Raw genomic sequence first — 15,784 nt, 5'->3', positions numbered from 1 at the left:
TTGGTTTCCTCCGAAAGCGGTGCCGTCATATAGCGGCCGTCTCCATACAAATACTACGACCATATTTAGCCGTATTATTTAGTATGGAGACGGCTGCTATATGACGGCACCGCTATCCTAGGAAAACCGATCTTAACAGGCTAATATTCGAATACAATCGCCAACAACCAACTTAATTTAAATATTAAATAGCAATTATAATTAATGGACAAACAAATTAATGAAAACACTTAATAGACTACTAAAAGCCAACAACATATTTAAAGTATTCTAGCTATAACAATTGATTAGTATTTTGTGCTGTTATGCTTTGGTTTCCTCCGATAGCGGTGCCGTCATATAGCGGCCGTCTCCATACAAATACTACGACACCCATATTTAGCCGTATTATTTAGTACGGAGACGGCCGCTATATGACGGCACCGCTATCGGAGGAAACCAAAGCTTTAGTATTTGCTAAATTATAATAAAAACTTTCAGTGCAACTGTTTGTTACGCCAAATATATTATGTATTCTGAAGAAAATTTGAACAAAAATGCGACCGTGCTACCGCCGCTGGTACATCAACCATTTCTAAAAGAACTACTTGTAATATTTTTGACATTGGCATTTCTTCTCGTAGCTCTAATTTAATATTTCGGTTTATACAGGGTGTTGCCTGTAACACGAGCAAATAATTATACTTGGTCAACCAGATCTTGAAGTAGAAAAAGGCGGCAAATTTGAAAAATGTAGGCGCGAAGGGATATCGTCCCATAGAAAATTTGAATTTCGCGCCTTTTTCTACTGACAAGATTTGGTTGACCAGCTATAAAACATATATTGTACTCCACAAACTATAAAACTTTTTTAAAAAATATATAAAACTTTTGTTAAACAGCTTTTAAAAATTATGAATCCTTTAGACTTCCTTTTTTTTAATACAATATAAATATTGCCTTCAATGTACGCTGATATCAGTGTGTTTGACGTTGCTTGTATTAGTAACGCCTAAACATAACAAAATTTGCAATACATTGCGTCTTAGAATAAACTTTAAAGTGGAATAAAAATAAAACACAAGTTATTTTTAAAAGTTGCTGAACAAATGTTAGTCAGTTTGAGGAGTATATTAGCCTACTGTTTAATTTATTGCTCCAGTTACAGGAAACACCCTGTATAGGAATGCGCTGTTTCGCGTATTTAACTTAACCTAGTATTATACTTTCAACTTACCATAATTTGGAAGCAAAATTACTCTCATCACTAATTTATTCCAAAATTGAAGGTTATATTTGCCACTGAAAGATGGAATGATAATTCCTATATATGTATATATTTTCATCAGCCGATTTGGACATATTGATTTACTTTTACTTACAGCGCTAATTCCAATTAGTATCATTTGAAGACGAATTTCAGTCACAGATAGAAGTCTAATAAATGTATCTGCTCCCTACCAAAGGTTTAACAGTATCGAAACCACTTAGTTTTATACTATAAGAAACATGAACCATTCCAAAAAACCTCATCAAAGTAAGTAAATAAGACAGGGTCAAACATTATCCCATACATAATGGTACTGCTGAGCGTATCAATGAGACCTATAAAAAGACAAGACTAGATTACGACAAACAATTACTTTCGAAACGCCCATCTTATGTAATATAAATTCCATTGCAACCGATATGTACATTCTTTCATTGCACATTATGACTTACATACGTGAAAAACAGCTCGTTCGATTGTTTTAACAGTAGGTATTTCATGGAATTAGATTATTTACTTGTTTATTTTTGTTATTTTACGATAAATTAAAATGAATGTAACAATTGCACAATGATCTGTTCCAGCAAATCGCAACATTTATTTAGTCTGGCAAATCATTCTGTCACTAAGAAAAAGCAAAATATTAATTTTGTATGAAAAATCCAAACCTGTCGAATCCCACGATATGACGTCACCATAAGCGTTCTGGCTCATATATGAGCCGTGGGAGCTGACAGATTAATCGCGCTGACATTTTTCAAATTTCTCGTTTTTTGTACTAACAAAATAGGTTTGTCAGACTATAGACATATTAGACATTGCGTATCGAATCAGCTTCCAACGAATTATTTCCAATTTTTTGTCCATAGACAATTCGCTGTAAAATACACGTAATCTATAGTGTTCATAGCGGTGTGCGTGTAGTTAAAACCTTTGTAAAACAGTGTTAAAAGTAAACTAATTATCTTTGGAGGGCTGGATGGACCAGCCGAGGATGCGGCGGTCGAACCCGCAGCTGAAGAAGTTGATGTTCGGCGATATGTCTTCCGCCCACGCCACCGACGTCACCATGCGGCGGTGGCCCTGTGGATAAAGAATAGTTTTTTATAGACCAGAATTCAACTGGATACTTTTTTTTAACTCGTTTTGACAACGTTATTTCTCTTCTATCCCTCGTATACTCTAAAGCTTTGGTTTTCTCCGAAAGCGGTGCCGTCATATAGCGGCCGGCTCCATACAAATACTACGACATCCATATTTAGCCGTATTATTTAGTATGGAGACGGCCGCTATATGACGGCACCGCTATCCTAGGAAACCAGAGCATAAGTGCCCTAACTTTGATTATAACATTATACCGCCCTGTCCGGGAAAAAGTCAAGTTTACGGTGCTTTTTAAATGACTTTGCTCTTTAAAAAAACTATAATTAATTTATAAAAATTGTGCATACACCGAAACTATTCAGTTTTCACTTTTATTTTTATGCTCATCGATTCCTTTTCGGTACGTTCTTTAGGACCACAGTATATGATCGTCGTTTTTAATGGTTATTAATAAAACACGTAACGGTTGCCTACAGCGATAAGCCGCAAGGTCGCCGCAGTTCACGAACGCATACCTGTCTGTGTGTGTCTGTTGCAAATGGCGATTGTCGTGCAGGATGGCGATAAGTCTGGTGTTGCTGACGCGGACTATTCACGGACGAGTCTGAACGGATCTAACTTAGGGCCCATTTAAACGGTGCGAGACCTCGCATGCGAGTTTCATTACATTGCGTTATTTGATCGGTCGGCTGAGTTGATGTAACCTCAATGGTCCGCAATGTAACTAAAATCGTATATGAGTTCGCGCGCCATCTAAATGAGTCTTGTATTAGACAGTAACACACCTGTCGGCTAGAGCGCGGCAGGCGAGCTAGCCGCTGCCCCTGCAGGTCGACCAGCCGCACTTGCCGGTTGTCGTGCGGGATGGCGATGAGCCCGGTGCTGCTGACGCCGACTCGGTTCACGGACGAGTCGGAACGGATCGTGGCTAAGGCGCTGCGCATGTTGCGGACGTCCCACACCTGTTAAAAGAACATGTTTTAATTCTTTACAGTGTAATCATTCCTCTATTAATTGGCAACTCTTGTCGTCAGCAATTTCACTAGCTATTGACAGACAGGCAGAAATGTAAATCTTTGTTATTTTAAATTCTCCGGCTAGTTGTTATACGCCAGGCGCCGCCACATTTATGTAAGTAACCGCCAAGCAGCAGACAGGTTCTATCATAACACATACCTTCACTGAACGATCATCAGAGCCGGATACAACTTTATCTTCACGAGTGAACACCGCAGAAGTAACGCTCCTGAGAAAAAAACTTCTATTAACAAACAATGTTTACACAAAGTAAACAAGAACTCATAAAAAAAATAAACAACAACGGTTGCATTCCGGGAGTGCCGATAGAAGTGAAAACTCACCTCACTATGTTACCGACGCCCGGTAACACGATACATACGTTTAGCGGAGGTATTCTATTTATTTATTATATATTATTATCATTCTCAAATAAGATCACACTTTTTCATTGACATGTTTATTTACATACTGCCATGACAATGTCAAATTATTTGAACATAGGTAGAGTCTTGAAAAGGAGTCCGCAACATAAATGTCAAATAACATTGAGTTTTCCTTTATTGATTTAAATACCATCTAAATTATGAGTGGCCATCTTACGGGGCTTACGGTCACGTGATCGCCTTACGGTCACGTGATCGCCTTATGGTCACGTGATCGCCTTACGCTGTCTCGAGTTTATCGTTTCTTCCCCACCTCAAAAAGTGCCCAGCGCCGCTAAAGAAGTTTTCACTTCAAAAAATCGCCCTATTTCATCTCGCAATTTTGTTGTTTTATTGTTGTGGGCATGCGTATGGTCGTGCCTTTTTTTTTTATTCAATTATTTATTTAGGGACTTTTAATCTTAAGATTACGCCAGTCCCATCGTACCTTAAACTAAGTTACAATCATCTATGGTCGTGAAATGCAACTTACTCGGTGTGCCCCTGGAAGACGGACACGGAGTGTATGGGCTCGCGGAAGTCCCACAGCCGGAACGTGGTGTCCCGAGAGGCTGTCACTACGAGCCGGGAGCTGTGGTGGGCTGACGCATGAGTTAGTTCGTGGTCGTGTCCTGAAAAAAAAAAAAAAAAATTATGGTTACAAACCGCCCATTTAATAACTGCTGCCAAGGGGAAAATGTTTATTTGTCAACCCTCTAGCACATTACATCGCGCTAGTCTAGTTATCTCATCTATCTATCTATGTATGTACATTTTGTTGTGTTACTTAAAAAAAAAAAACTTTATTTAAAAAACATAGTCGTATTTAACATTAGGTTAATAATATCTTATAAAGTAAGGCTTTTTAGTGACTTCTACCTGAACTAGGAAAATCCCGTATCTCAGGTTGAAAAATAATAAAAACACTTAAATAAATTACATAACGGCAAACTTATGAGTTAAATTTGTGTTCATTTAGGTAGGTATCAGTTTGATATGTTTACATTCAAGAATTATGGCTAAATAATGATTATGTGCTTACTATAAAAACAAACCATACCTATAATTCTAAAATTAATTACATGGCAACTTAACCTATTTCGAAGTACCCCATACTGTAATCCCTCGAGAAAACCACGGCAAGGAAGTTCATTCCATAGCCGAAGCGCTCGCGGAAGCAAATTCCTCTGAATTCGCACACTGCGTGAAAATTTAGGTTTCAAGGTGTGAGTATTAATTTTAATCACAATAGGCTACATGACTAATTTTTTTTATGGTATCAATCGATCGGGTTTGTTTTTAGGATCAAATGTCTATATGGGACCCATTGCATTAAAGTAACACAAAAGTCAGAAATTGTAGTCAAAGTCCGACAGTCGCACTTCACTCGCGAAACGCCCTATACAAAACGGACAGAGGCCGTGACGTCATCGCCCACGTTGTAGTATGGACAAAACAAGAAAATTGCGTTTTTGTCGGTGAAATATTGCGTTTATGTATATAGTTGCTATACAATTTTTTTTTTGTGAAATGTAAGGAATCGAATGGTACCCTTACTTTTATCGTTTTTGGAAGTTAAAAAAAACTTAAATTTTGAAACTTTCAGGTCCTGTATTTTTGTAATTTTTCAATATTTTATTTTAATATCCACATTATTGTGATAAATTGCTCGTTTGTTATCTATTTTACTAGATTTTGTTATAAAATTCAACATGTGTCAACATCCCTATTACCCATGAGTATCTGCAGACAGTCGCCCGTCTCGACGTCGTACAGGTTGGCGGTGCGGTCCCACGAGGCGGTGATCACGTGGTCGCCGCCCGTCAGCCAATCAGCGGCCACCACGACCCCGGAGTGTCCAATCAGCTCGGTCAGCGGGGTGCGCAGTACTTCGGGACGGTCGCTGCCTTCCCCGAGGCTTTCTTCGCCGCCGCCTTCCAATTCTTCTTCGGAGGATTGGCCGCGCTGGAAGGAAAATATATAGTTTGTTTCAATAAAAAATACATATTATTACACATCCTGCAATTGAGGTGCGTTAAATGCAGGATGTGTAATGTTAATTCCATGCTGAGTCGGGACCATTTCGTGACTTTTTATGTTGTTATGTTACCTGTTGTTTTCTTTTATTTCTTTTTGTTTTGTCACGAATAAACGCTCTCTATTCTCTATTAAATATGAGACGAATGCCCACTGCACGCACGCGTCATATCATACTCGTACAGTCAACAGAAGTTTCTAAGCGGGCCAGATGTTCAAAATGATCTTGACGCGACTATATTTGTTAAGAGAATAAGAGCGTGTCTAGGTAATTTTTAACACCTCGCCCGCTTAGCAACTTCTGCTGCTGACTGTACGACTAAATGCACACTAAACGAAATGATCAATTATCGATCCTAATCTCAAAAGGTCCGCGATTGCCAGCGGCTTATTGACCAGATCTTCTGGACGCATTGTTACGCGATTTGGTGAGGGTTCCTTAACTGATATTGATTGGTAAGAGCTAAGGAATGCTCCCAGTACTGAGTTTGTATAGACAACCACTACCGGGAGCACTCCGTGGTAAGAGCCGAGGAACAGTTATTCGCCATTCAGTACGGAAGTTGACGGAGCCCTGCCCCGTGATGCGGTTAGTTAGTAGCAGGGATGTTACAGAGCTCCGTTTCCGTTTCCGTTAAGTCGGAACTTCCGTTTGGTATTACACATCCGTTTCTTTCGTATTACGATTCCGGCTCACTGGAGACCAACATTCAACACAGGATTGCGGCCGCCTGGTTAAAGTGGAGAGAGGTGACTGGTGTGACCTGCGACAGTAAAATGCCGATAAAAATGAAAGGCCTCGTGTACAAGACCATCATAAGGCCGGTCCTCACTTATGGCAGCGAAATATGGCCAGTGACCCAGCGACATGTTCAAGCCATCCATGTGGCGGAGATGAAGATGCTGAGGTGGATGTCCGGCGTCTCCAGGATTGATAGGGTTCGTAACGAACACATCCGTGGTAGCCTAGGAGTGATGGTCCACGAGCCAGGCGCAAATTTCGTCAGTCATCGCCTCCCGGGTGAAAACTCGTATACTGGTTAACGGCCATATATGATGAACCCTCGTGGACGTCAGCTGCCGCTACGTTGGTGGGTTGAGGAATGGCAGGCACCGAAACACGTAAAAAAAAAATTTTTTTTCAGTCATCGCCTCCCGTTTGATACTTAGTCAGATGAAAGTTTAGGTGCTATTGTTAATAAAAACAATCGTCAGCCGGTTGTATCGCGGTGGAATCACCGTCAGCTGTACACATGAACATGTAAAAAAATTTTTTTTTTCAGTCATCGCCTCCCGCTTGATACTTTGTCAGATGATAGTTTAGGTGCTATTGTTAATAAAAAAACTCGTCAGCCGGTTGTATCGCGGTGGAATCACCGTCAGCTGGTCACATGAACATGTAAAAAATTTTTTTTTTTCAGTCATCGCCTCCCGCTTGATATTTTGTCACATGATAGTTTAGGTGCTATTGTTAATAAAACAAATCGTCAGCCGGTTGTATCGCGGTGGAATCACCGTCAGCTGGTCACATGAACATGTAAAAAAAAAATATTTTTTCAGTCATCGCCTCCCGCTTGATACTTTGTCAGATGATAGTTTAGGTGATATTGTTAATAAAAAAAATCGTCAGCCGGTTGTATCGCGGTGGAATCACCGTCAGCTGGTCACATGAATTTATAAAGCAAATAAATAAATACAATCTAAAATTTAAAATAATTGGTTTCAGTCATCGCCTCCCGTTTGATACTTTGCCAGATGATAGTTTAGGTGCTATTATTAATAAAAAGAATCGTCAGCCGGTTGTATCGCGGTGGAATCACCGTCAGCTGGTCACATGAACATGTAAAAAAAAATTTTTTTTCAGTCATCGCCTCCCGCTTGATACTTTGTCAGATGATAGTTTAGGTGCTATTGTTAATAAAACAAATCGTCAGCCGGTTGTATCGCGGTGGAATCACCGTCAGCTGGTCACATGAACATGTAAAAAAAATATATTTTTTCAGTCATCGCCTCCCGCTTGATACTTTGTCAGATGATAGTTTAGGTGCTATTATTAATAAAAAGAATCGTCAGCCGGTTGTATCGCGGTGGAATCACCGTCAGCTGGTCACATGAACATGTAAAAAAAAATTTTTTTTTCAGTCATCGCCTCACGCTTGATACTTTGTCGGATGATAGTTTAGGTGCTATTGTTAATAAAAGAGATCGTCAGCCGGTTGTATCGCGGTGGAATCACCGTCAGCTGGTCACATGAACATGTAAAAAAAAAATATTTTTTCAGTCATCGCCTCCCGCTTGATACTTTGTCAGATGATAGTTTAGATGCTATTGTTAATAAAAAACATCGTCAGCCGGTTGTATCGCGGTGGAATCACCGTCAGCTGGTCACATGAACATATCAAGCAAATAAATAAATAAAATCTAATATATGTTCATATGACCAGCTGACGGTGATTCCACCGCGATACAACCGGCTGACGATGTTTTTTATTAACAATAGCACCTAAACTATCATCTGACAAAGTATCAAGCGGGAGGCGATGACTGAAAAAATATTTTTTTTTACATGTTCATGTGACCAGCTGACGGTAATTCCACCGCGATACAACCGGCTGACGATTATTTTTATTAACAATAGCACCTAAACTATCATCTGACAAAGTATCAAGCGGGAGGCGATGACTGAAAAAAAAAATTTTTTTTACATGTTCATGTGACCAGCTGACGGTGATTCCACCGCGATACAACCGGCTGACGATTTTTTTTATTAACAATAGCACCTAAACTATCATCTGACAAAGTATCAAGCGGGAGGCGATGACTGAAAAAAAAATTTTTTTTTACATGTTCATGTGACCAGCTGACGGTGATTCCACCGCGATACAACCGGCTGACGATGTTTTTTATTAACAATAGCACCTAAACTATCATCTGACAAAGTATCAAGCGGGAGGCGATGACTGAAAATAAATTTTTTTTTTACATGTTCATGTGACCAGCTGACGGTGTTTCCACCGCGATACAACCGGCTGACGATTTTTTTTTATTAACAATAGCACCTAAACTATCATCTGGCAAAGTATCAAACGGGAGGCGATGACTGAAAATATTTTTTTTTTTACGTGTTTCGGTGGCTGCCATTCCTCAACCCACCAACGGAGCGGCAGCTGACGTCCACGAGGATTCATCATACGTAGCCGTTAACCACTATAGGAGTTATCGCCTGGGAGGCGATTGGTCATGGAAACCTGTTCGTGGCTCGCGGTCTATGAGAGACGTCGCCGATAAGCTCCAAGAAAGTCGGCTGAGGTGGTTTGGGCATGTCAGAAGAAGGCCGCCTGAATACGTAGGCAACAGAGCCCTTAGCTTTGCCTTACCAGGCCCGAACAGGAGGGGCAAACCAAGGCAGCGGTGGCGTAATGTCATCGCCAAAGATTTAAACGCCTGTGGGTTGGCAGAAACCGATGTCCAGGATAGAGCGAAGTGGAAGGAGAAAAGTAGGAAAGCGGACCCCGTTACAGTACGGGACAAACGCTAGGAGGATGATGATGATGATTACACATCCGTTTCTGTTCCGGTTCCGTTATTTTTGAAACGGAAGTTATATCGGATGTCAATGCTTAGCGCGGCAGCGGGACATGAGCGGTGTACATCAAAAACAAACAGGTTTATACCAGTCATTCGCTCATAGCCCCGCTTGCCACGTGCTGCAGTAATTAGATGTTCTGGTTTATCCGTGTTATTGAATTTAAAGTACCTATTCGTATGTGTTGTGTTGTGTAATGTATATCTACTGATGGTACTGACTCAGGCTCCGGTTCTGGTTCCGTTTTCGGTTCCGATTCCGTTTCTGGTTCCGATAAACTAAATTTAAAACATCTGGTTCCGCTTTCAGTTCCGATAAAACCACATCCGTTACATCCCTGGTTAGTAGTAAGAGTGGTAAGGGTCAGTACCTGCATGCAGCATGGAAGAAGAGGAAACAACAAAACACATACTCCTAGACTGCAAACAGGTAGAAACATTCAGGAACAAATACCTAGGAACTCCGAGCACACTAAAAGAGGCAATCAGCAACCTGAAAACACTGCTAGGTTTCACGGAGGAGCTGGGGTGGTTAGAGTAGCGCCACCTCGTTTCACGCAAAATAAGCACAATGGTTGTAGATTTGCGGAGAATGCCCAGAAACACTAACTAACTAACTAACTAAGGGCATAGAGAAAAAAATACATAGTGCTCACTCCATACATCGGTTTAGGCTATTAATTTTAGTGTCTACATCTAGCATCGAGTAGCGGAACTATCAGTACTGCTACTTGACAATAGATGTAGCACCGACCGGAAAGTCATATCTCAACAGCATAAGACTTTCCGGTCGGTGCTACATCTATTGTCAAGTAGCAGTACTGATAGTTCCGCTACTCGATGCTGATAGTTCCGCTACTCGATGCTAGATGCTAATAGTCTTTTTGGTACTAAAACTGATGTATGGAGTGAGCACTCTATGTATTTTTTTCTCTATGCTAAGGGTCAGTACCGGTAGGTCCCAGTTGACGGCGGCCTGCCACACGTGCGCGGTGTTGTCTCCGCTGCTGGTGAGCGCGATGTCGCGGCTGGGGTGGAACCGGAGCGAGTTCACGGAGCCCGCGTGCCCCGTGTATTGGAGCAGGCACTTGCCCCATTCCACGCTCCATACGCATGCCGTGTGATCTGGTCGAATAAGGAGAATTGAAAGTCTGGTGACCAGTGGCGTAGCGTGGGTCTCGGCCGCTCGGGGCGGATGAAAATTTTGCCGCCCCCTAGCTTACGTATTTCAATATAATAAGTGCGACTGAAATAGTTCAAATATTTATACGATATTATTGGTATTTATTCTGAAATTTTGCCGCCCCCTAAAAGTGCCGCTCGGGGCGGGCCGCCCCCCCCGCCCCTACTACGCTACGCTACTGCTGGTGACAGATTTTGGTCTTAAATTAAAGAATATGAATTTTTCAATTTCAATATAGGTAAATTAATTTTCAGGGACAAAAATAGCAGCTTACCCTGACATATGATCGTATACCATATTCATGTCATACAAACGAATGGTAGTTAATTTCGATATCTCGCCTTCCAATGTATATTTTTGCATTTTAATAAGCTCATCTGATACCAAAACACTATTCTAGAATATCAAAGACGTATTGCGAGAGCAAGGCAATGATTTTGAGTTATACCAGTAACAATCAGTGGTTGCGGTTGATAGCTTTGATGTACTGACTTTGTTTACTCATCAATACCAAAACAAGTATCCCAATAATTAAAACTCACCAGCTGAAGCTGTCCCAATAAGCGCCTGTCCCGGCCTAGCCGAGGACACGTCCCAGATGCCATCCTTGTGTCCGGTGAACTCCCGGACCAGCTGACAGTTGTAAGTGGGTGCTTTGAAGCTGGACACAATCTTGCTGGTCTGCACTCGCAGCTTGTGGCTCGCTTTCACTTTCTGCGAGTTGCTTTGGGATACTAAAAAAAACCGGCCAAGTGCGAGTCAGAGTCGCGCACGGAGGGTTCCGCACCATCAACAAAAAAAACCGGCCAAGTGCGAGTCGGACTCGCGCACGGAGGGTTCCGCACCATCAACAAAAATTAGAGCAAAACAAGCAAAAAAACGGTCACCCATCCAAGTACTGACCCCGCCCGACGTTGCTTAACTTCGGTCAAAAATCACGTTTGTTGTATGGGAGCCCCTTTATTTAGAAATCTTTATTTTATTCTGTTTTTAGTATTTGTTGTTATAGCGGCAACAGAAATACATCATGTGTGAAAATTTCAACTGTCTAGCTATCACGGTTCGTGAGATACAGCCTGGTGACAGACAGACGGACGGACGGACGGACGGACCGTTTATACCCTTTGGGTACGGAACCCTAAAAAAGAATACCAGCAAACTTCTTGAGCAAATTACCTTGAATGCACCACAGGGCAGGGCAGGGTAACTAATAGTCATACCAAAGAGAATAGAGTGTATAGAGAAGAGAGTTACTGTCATGGTAAATTATGCAGCCAGTGTACATTTACTGCCATCTTTCAACAGAATATTAAAACTGTTAGAACACCATTTGACTTTGACCCTTATAATAGTTATAATTCTTTCACTGATGTGTCAATTTGTTAAATGTCACAAATTTACGCCATCTACTCGACAGTAGGCCAAAGGTAATGGCGCCATCGCTCGAAAAGATTGCACCATACCTTTGGCCTAGTAAATTTACTGTGACTACCTAATTTACTTTGACAATCTGCCTCTATTTCAAATTCTCTTTTGTCATACGGACATATGATTATGCACACACAGCTTACACTTGTGATCACTATATACATATAGGATGAAAGCTATATTTAGACTTCTTATCTCTCCTCTTAGAACAGGTATTTCAAGTGGAGTAATGTATTAACCATTAGAAAAGATAAGAACTTCAAATCCATGTAGGTAGCTAGCTTAAATAAGTACATTTAAGCTAGCAAAATTTATAAGTACTGGAAGATGCTTGAAGCATATTATCGGAGTTGGGGTAAAAAAAACTTACATTTGGTTTTTGAAGTTTTCCCCGCAGCTTCAAATTCAATGTAATCTGGATTCTGCTTGTCCCCCAGATAACTCTCTCTCTCCAGCTTTTCACTTAATATATCTATCTTCTCTTGTACTGGAAACAAACCAGACATATTTTGTTTACAAGTGTTTGACACTCTTCAATAAAAAAAATGCAAATAATATATTAAGAAAATTGTACAAAAGTTTTATTGTGAATTTTCCGTAGGTGCAAGTTGAAATCTGCTTTGCAAGTAGCTGAAAGTAGCATGCATCAGTTACTTAGTACAATGTAACTCCATACAATTGTATTAATAGCAACACTTTGGTATTTATTGATAGACCTTATTTCCATGCAACAAGGCTCACAAACAGTCAATCAACTGTGTTGATGATGGTATGTACTGGTCTTGAAAAGATAAAGTTTAGTGTTGTTACTAGGAGACTTCAGCATTCTCACCATTTCTTTTTTTATTGCTGTAAAATAAGTTTTCTATTCTATTGATTTAATGTTTTTACAGTAAAAGAATAATAACAGTATTCTGCAATCGGTTTCTATGAGATATGAGTGACAATGACAATATTGTCAGGTGCCATAAAATAAAATAAACTCACAAATAATTTATTAATGAAAAACATAATAACACTTAATAAAATAAAAACTTATAAATAAAAAATTTGGCCTAGGTCGTGGTCGCTTGGTAGGGTACCCCATTGCATTGCCCCGCTCATCAATTTCAAAAATAGACATACAAAAATCAACAATATTTTGGTACAGTCACCTGCAATAATATGTTACACAACGAAGGCCACAAAAATATCTGTAGAGCCATAAGAGTGTGTCACATATTTTTTCGGCCTTCAAAGAGTAACATATTATTGCAGGTGACTGTACTAGTATGGTTTAATATGGCTCATAACTGGTGACTTTGGTTGTCACCTGACAATAATAATTATATTGTCATGTCCAAGTGGGAGCAAAATAACAATAAACAGCTAAGTGCAATAAATACTTTGGTTTTACTGTATGACTTTTACATACGTCTTAAAAGTAAACAAACAATCCATTTTGTCTAAAGATGGGTATGGTTAGATAAGACTTAAGTACTTCAGTATGGCAAGGGCAAACCACTTGAAAACATTATAGATGTTAAAAGCAAACACGTGTTTGTGGCGGGAAATGTTGAACTGGCATGAATAAAATATGAGAACTGGTTTAATAGCTAATATGACCTTCGGCAAATGAGCATTCACAACATCATAGAAAAAAAATGAATTAATCACTATACAGCCGCGGTAATACAATAATATTAAAATTTGTTTGTTATATCTCTATTTTTGATATTTATATAATATTTAAAGGGCAAGGTGCATTTTGAAAATGTTTGTATTCCTTCTGTTTACATAACAATTTTTGAGTCAATATACCATTTGTATACATCCAAGACTCAAATTCAAGTAATTAGCAACTATGCTTTAAAATAATTTGCAGTTAGAGAGAGAACATTGAAACAGTAGCAAGGTTAAGAACTCATTTCAAATAGTGTCAATATGTACTCTAGGACTTGCATGGCTAGAATGAGGTCAGCCAAAACCAAATAACACTGGTTACAGCACGTAAAGTTCCTGAAATCACATGATATGCCTCGACTATTAGGTAGAGGTAGATATACTTACGATTTAAGTTCTCCGTATACAAAAGATCGAACTCTTTTTCTATCTGAGAAAATAGCTCATGCAGTCGAGACCTAAATACTGGCGGAATAGATGTTTCAGAGTCTTCCATTTTGAGATAACTGGGCAGGTTTCCATCTGTTCCTTCGGTTAGTGCTTGCAGTCTTCGTTTACTAGATTTCATGGTCAGAATTGAAGAGTACACAGCAGGTTGCCTTCCGATATCACATTACGAACATGTTTGATGCGATAAGTATGCACACCAATAACTTCATGGATAATTTAATGTGATAGTATTAAAACTGGGGTGAAAATTGATTCTTTACCGAACAAAATAAAATTGGTAATCACTCAAATCAAAATACGACGATCTCGTTCTCGTTCGTTTGGGAGCCACTAATACACAACCAAATAATGCTCAACCCAAGAATGTACAGCCCAATAATTGGCGTCCATGATGGACGCGGATTATTGGGCTGTACATTCCTGGGTTGAGCATTCTCGGTCCGCGCAAGTTTGGTCCGGGGCGATAATACGAAGCCACTATTTTCACAGGGCAATAATGTACGACCCCATAATTCGCGTCCACTAATTTGAGTCCCTTGGCTTTCAATTATTGGGCTGAACATTATTGGTACAGGTCGAGAAAGCCCGACCCAATAATGTACGACCCAATAATTGGAAGCCAAAAACCAGAGACATTCTTTTTTTTAAGGGAGCTGTCAAAATTAGTAGTGACGTACTGACATGAGCTCTTGACAGCTCAAAAATAATCGGTTTTTCCAGTGACATCTATCAGTGACATTGACAGTATTGACACTTGTTGCTTAAGTTGCTTTACAATTTCTGTATCAATTTTTATGTTTCATGTATTTTTGCGAGGAATACAGAAGTACGGACGTGACTCGAACGAAGACGGCTAAGTGTAGACGTGGCCCATTTACTTGCTGAGCGAAATCAGAATAACCAATGGCGTCTGGACTGGAAGAATCACATAACCCACGGCAAGCTTCAATCATATCAGTACAGATGCAAGAACCCTGTTCTGAGTCTCTGATCCATAAGTGTGCTTAGGCCTTAGGCCACGTGTCGGCATCCTCGATAACATCAATCAATCCCACAGTGACTTGTTACCTGATACGACTGTTACCTGATACGACTTGCAGGTAGTTTTTGGCATTTGAAAAGATGGTAACTTTGGGAATTTTGTGGGACTGATATGTTCAGCCTATACTTGGGACAAACCATGTAAAAATTATGTGTCAATGAAATTCAAATATTGTGAAGAACATTACAAGTTGCTCAAGTTGTCGTGTCGGCAGTACCACTTCTACGACCGAGCAGTCTTGATACGCCGTGTCTACGAAGAAAGACTCAGAAAACTTCAAGACGCATCAATCACATGCAAGTTAGAAGAGCCACAATTAGAGCCCAAGTACATCGCAGACCTGCAGGATTTGAAGGCACAAATAGAAGAACGCTTACACTACATGCAGATCACCCAACCAGCACCAGCAGATGACGTCGCAGAATTGGCCAGGGTGGAGTTAGCAATGAGAAAACATTACACACAGAGATTCTGCATTACTAAAGACAACAATCATGACATGTGGGAAGACCACTTGAAAAACATTATAACAAAAAGTGAAGTGAAAAACAAAGACAATGATCGTGAGTTATTAGAACAGTATGCTAAAGAACAGTGGTTAT

The 15,784-nt window shown here is 40.0% G+C and overlaps 1 protein-coding gene across 1 annotated transcript; it reads right to left on the bottom strand.

Moving 5' to 3' along the window:
- Nucleotides 1-2,117: 2,117 nt before the first annotated feature.
- LOC134655906 (WD repeat-containing protein 37) lies at nucleotides 2,118-14,446 on the bottom strand. The gene is made up of 9 exons (XM_063511406.1): nucleotides 14,078-14,446; nucleotides 12,399-12,515; nucleotides 11,143-11,334; nucleotides 10,370-10,542; nucleotides 5,529-5,760; nucleotides 4,289-4,427; nucleotides 3,530-3,599; nucleotides 3,139-3,315; nucleotides 2,118-2,332 (listed from the first exon to the last, which is right to left on the bottom strand). The coding sequence occupies exons 1-9, from the start codon at nucleotides 14,256-14,258 to the stop codon at nucleotides 2,207-2,209; spliced, it is 1,407 nt and encodes a 468-aa protein (XP_063367476.1). The 5' UTR covers nucleotides 14,259-14,446; the 3' UTR covers nucleotides 2,118-2,206.
- Nucleotides 14,447-15,784: the final 1,338 nt, after the last annotated feature.

Source organism: Cydia amplana, chromosome 17 (assembly GCF_948474715.1).
Source record: "Cydia amplana chromosome 17, ilCydAmpl1.1, whole genome shotgun sequence".
Lineage (NCBI taxonomy): Eukaryota > Metazoa > Arthropoda > Insecta > Lepidoptera > Tortricidae > Cydia > Cydia amplana.
Note: the sequence above shows the minus strand (reverse complement) of the source record. Positions and strands in the feature narration are given on the sequence as shown.

Excerpts from the sequence above, each read along its gene's own strand:
- LOC134655906 (XM_063511406.1), bottom strand. The coding sequence starts at position 14,258 with ATGAAATCTAGTAAACGAAGACTGCAAGCACTAACCGAAGGAACAGAT. Across the intron at positions 10,543-11,142 it reads TATTGGGACAGCTTCAGCTG|ATCACACGGCATGCGTATGG; the intron begins GTGAGTTTTAAT and ends TTATTCGACCAG. Across the intron at positions 3,316-3,529 it reads CTGATGATCGTTCAGTGAAG|GTGTGGGACGTCCGCAACAT; the intron begins GTATGTGTTATG and ends TTCTTTTAACAG.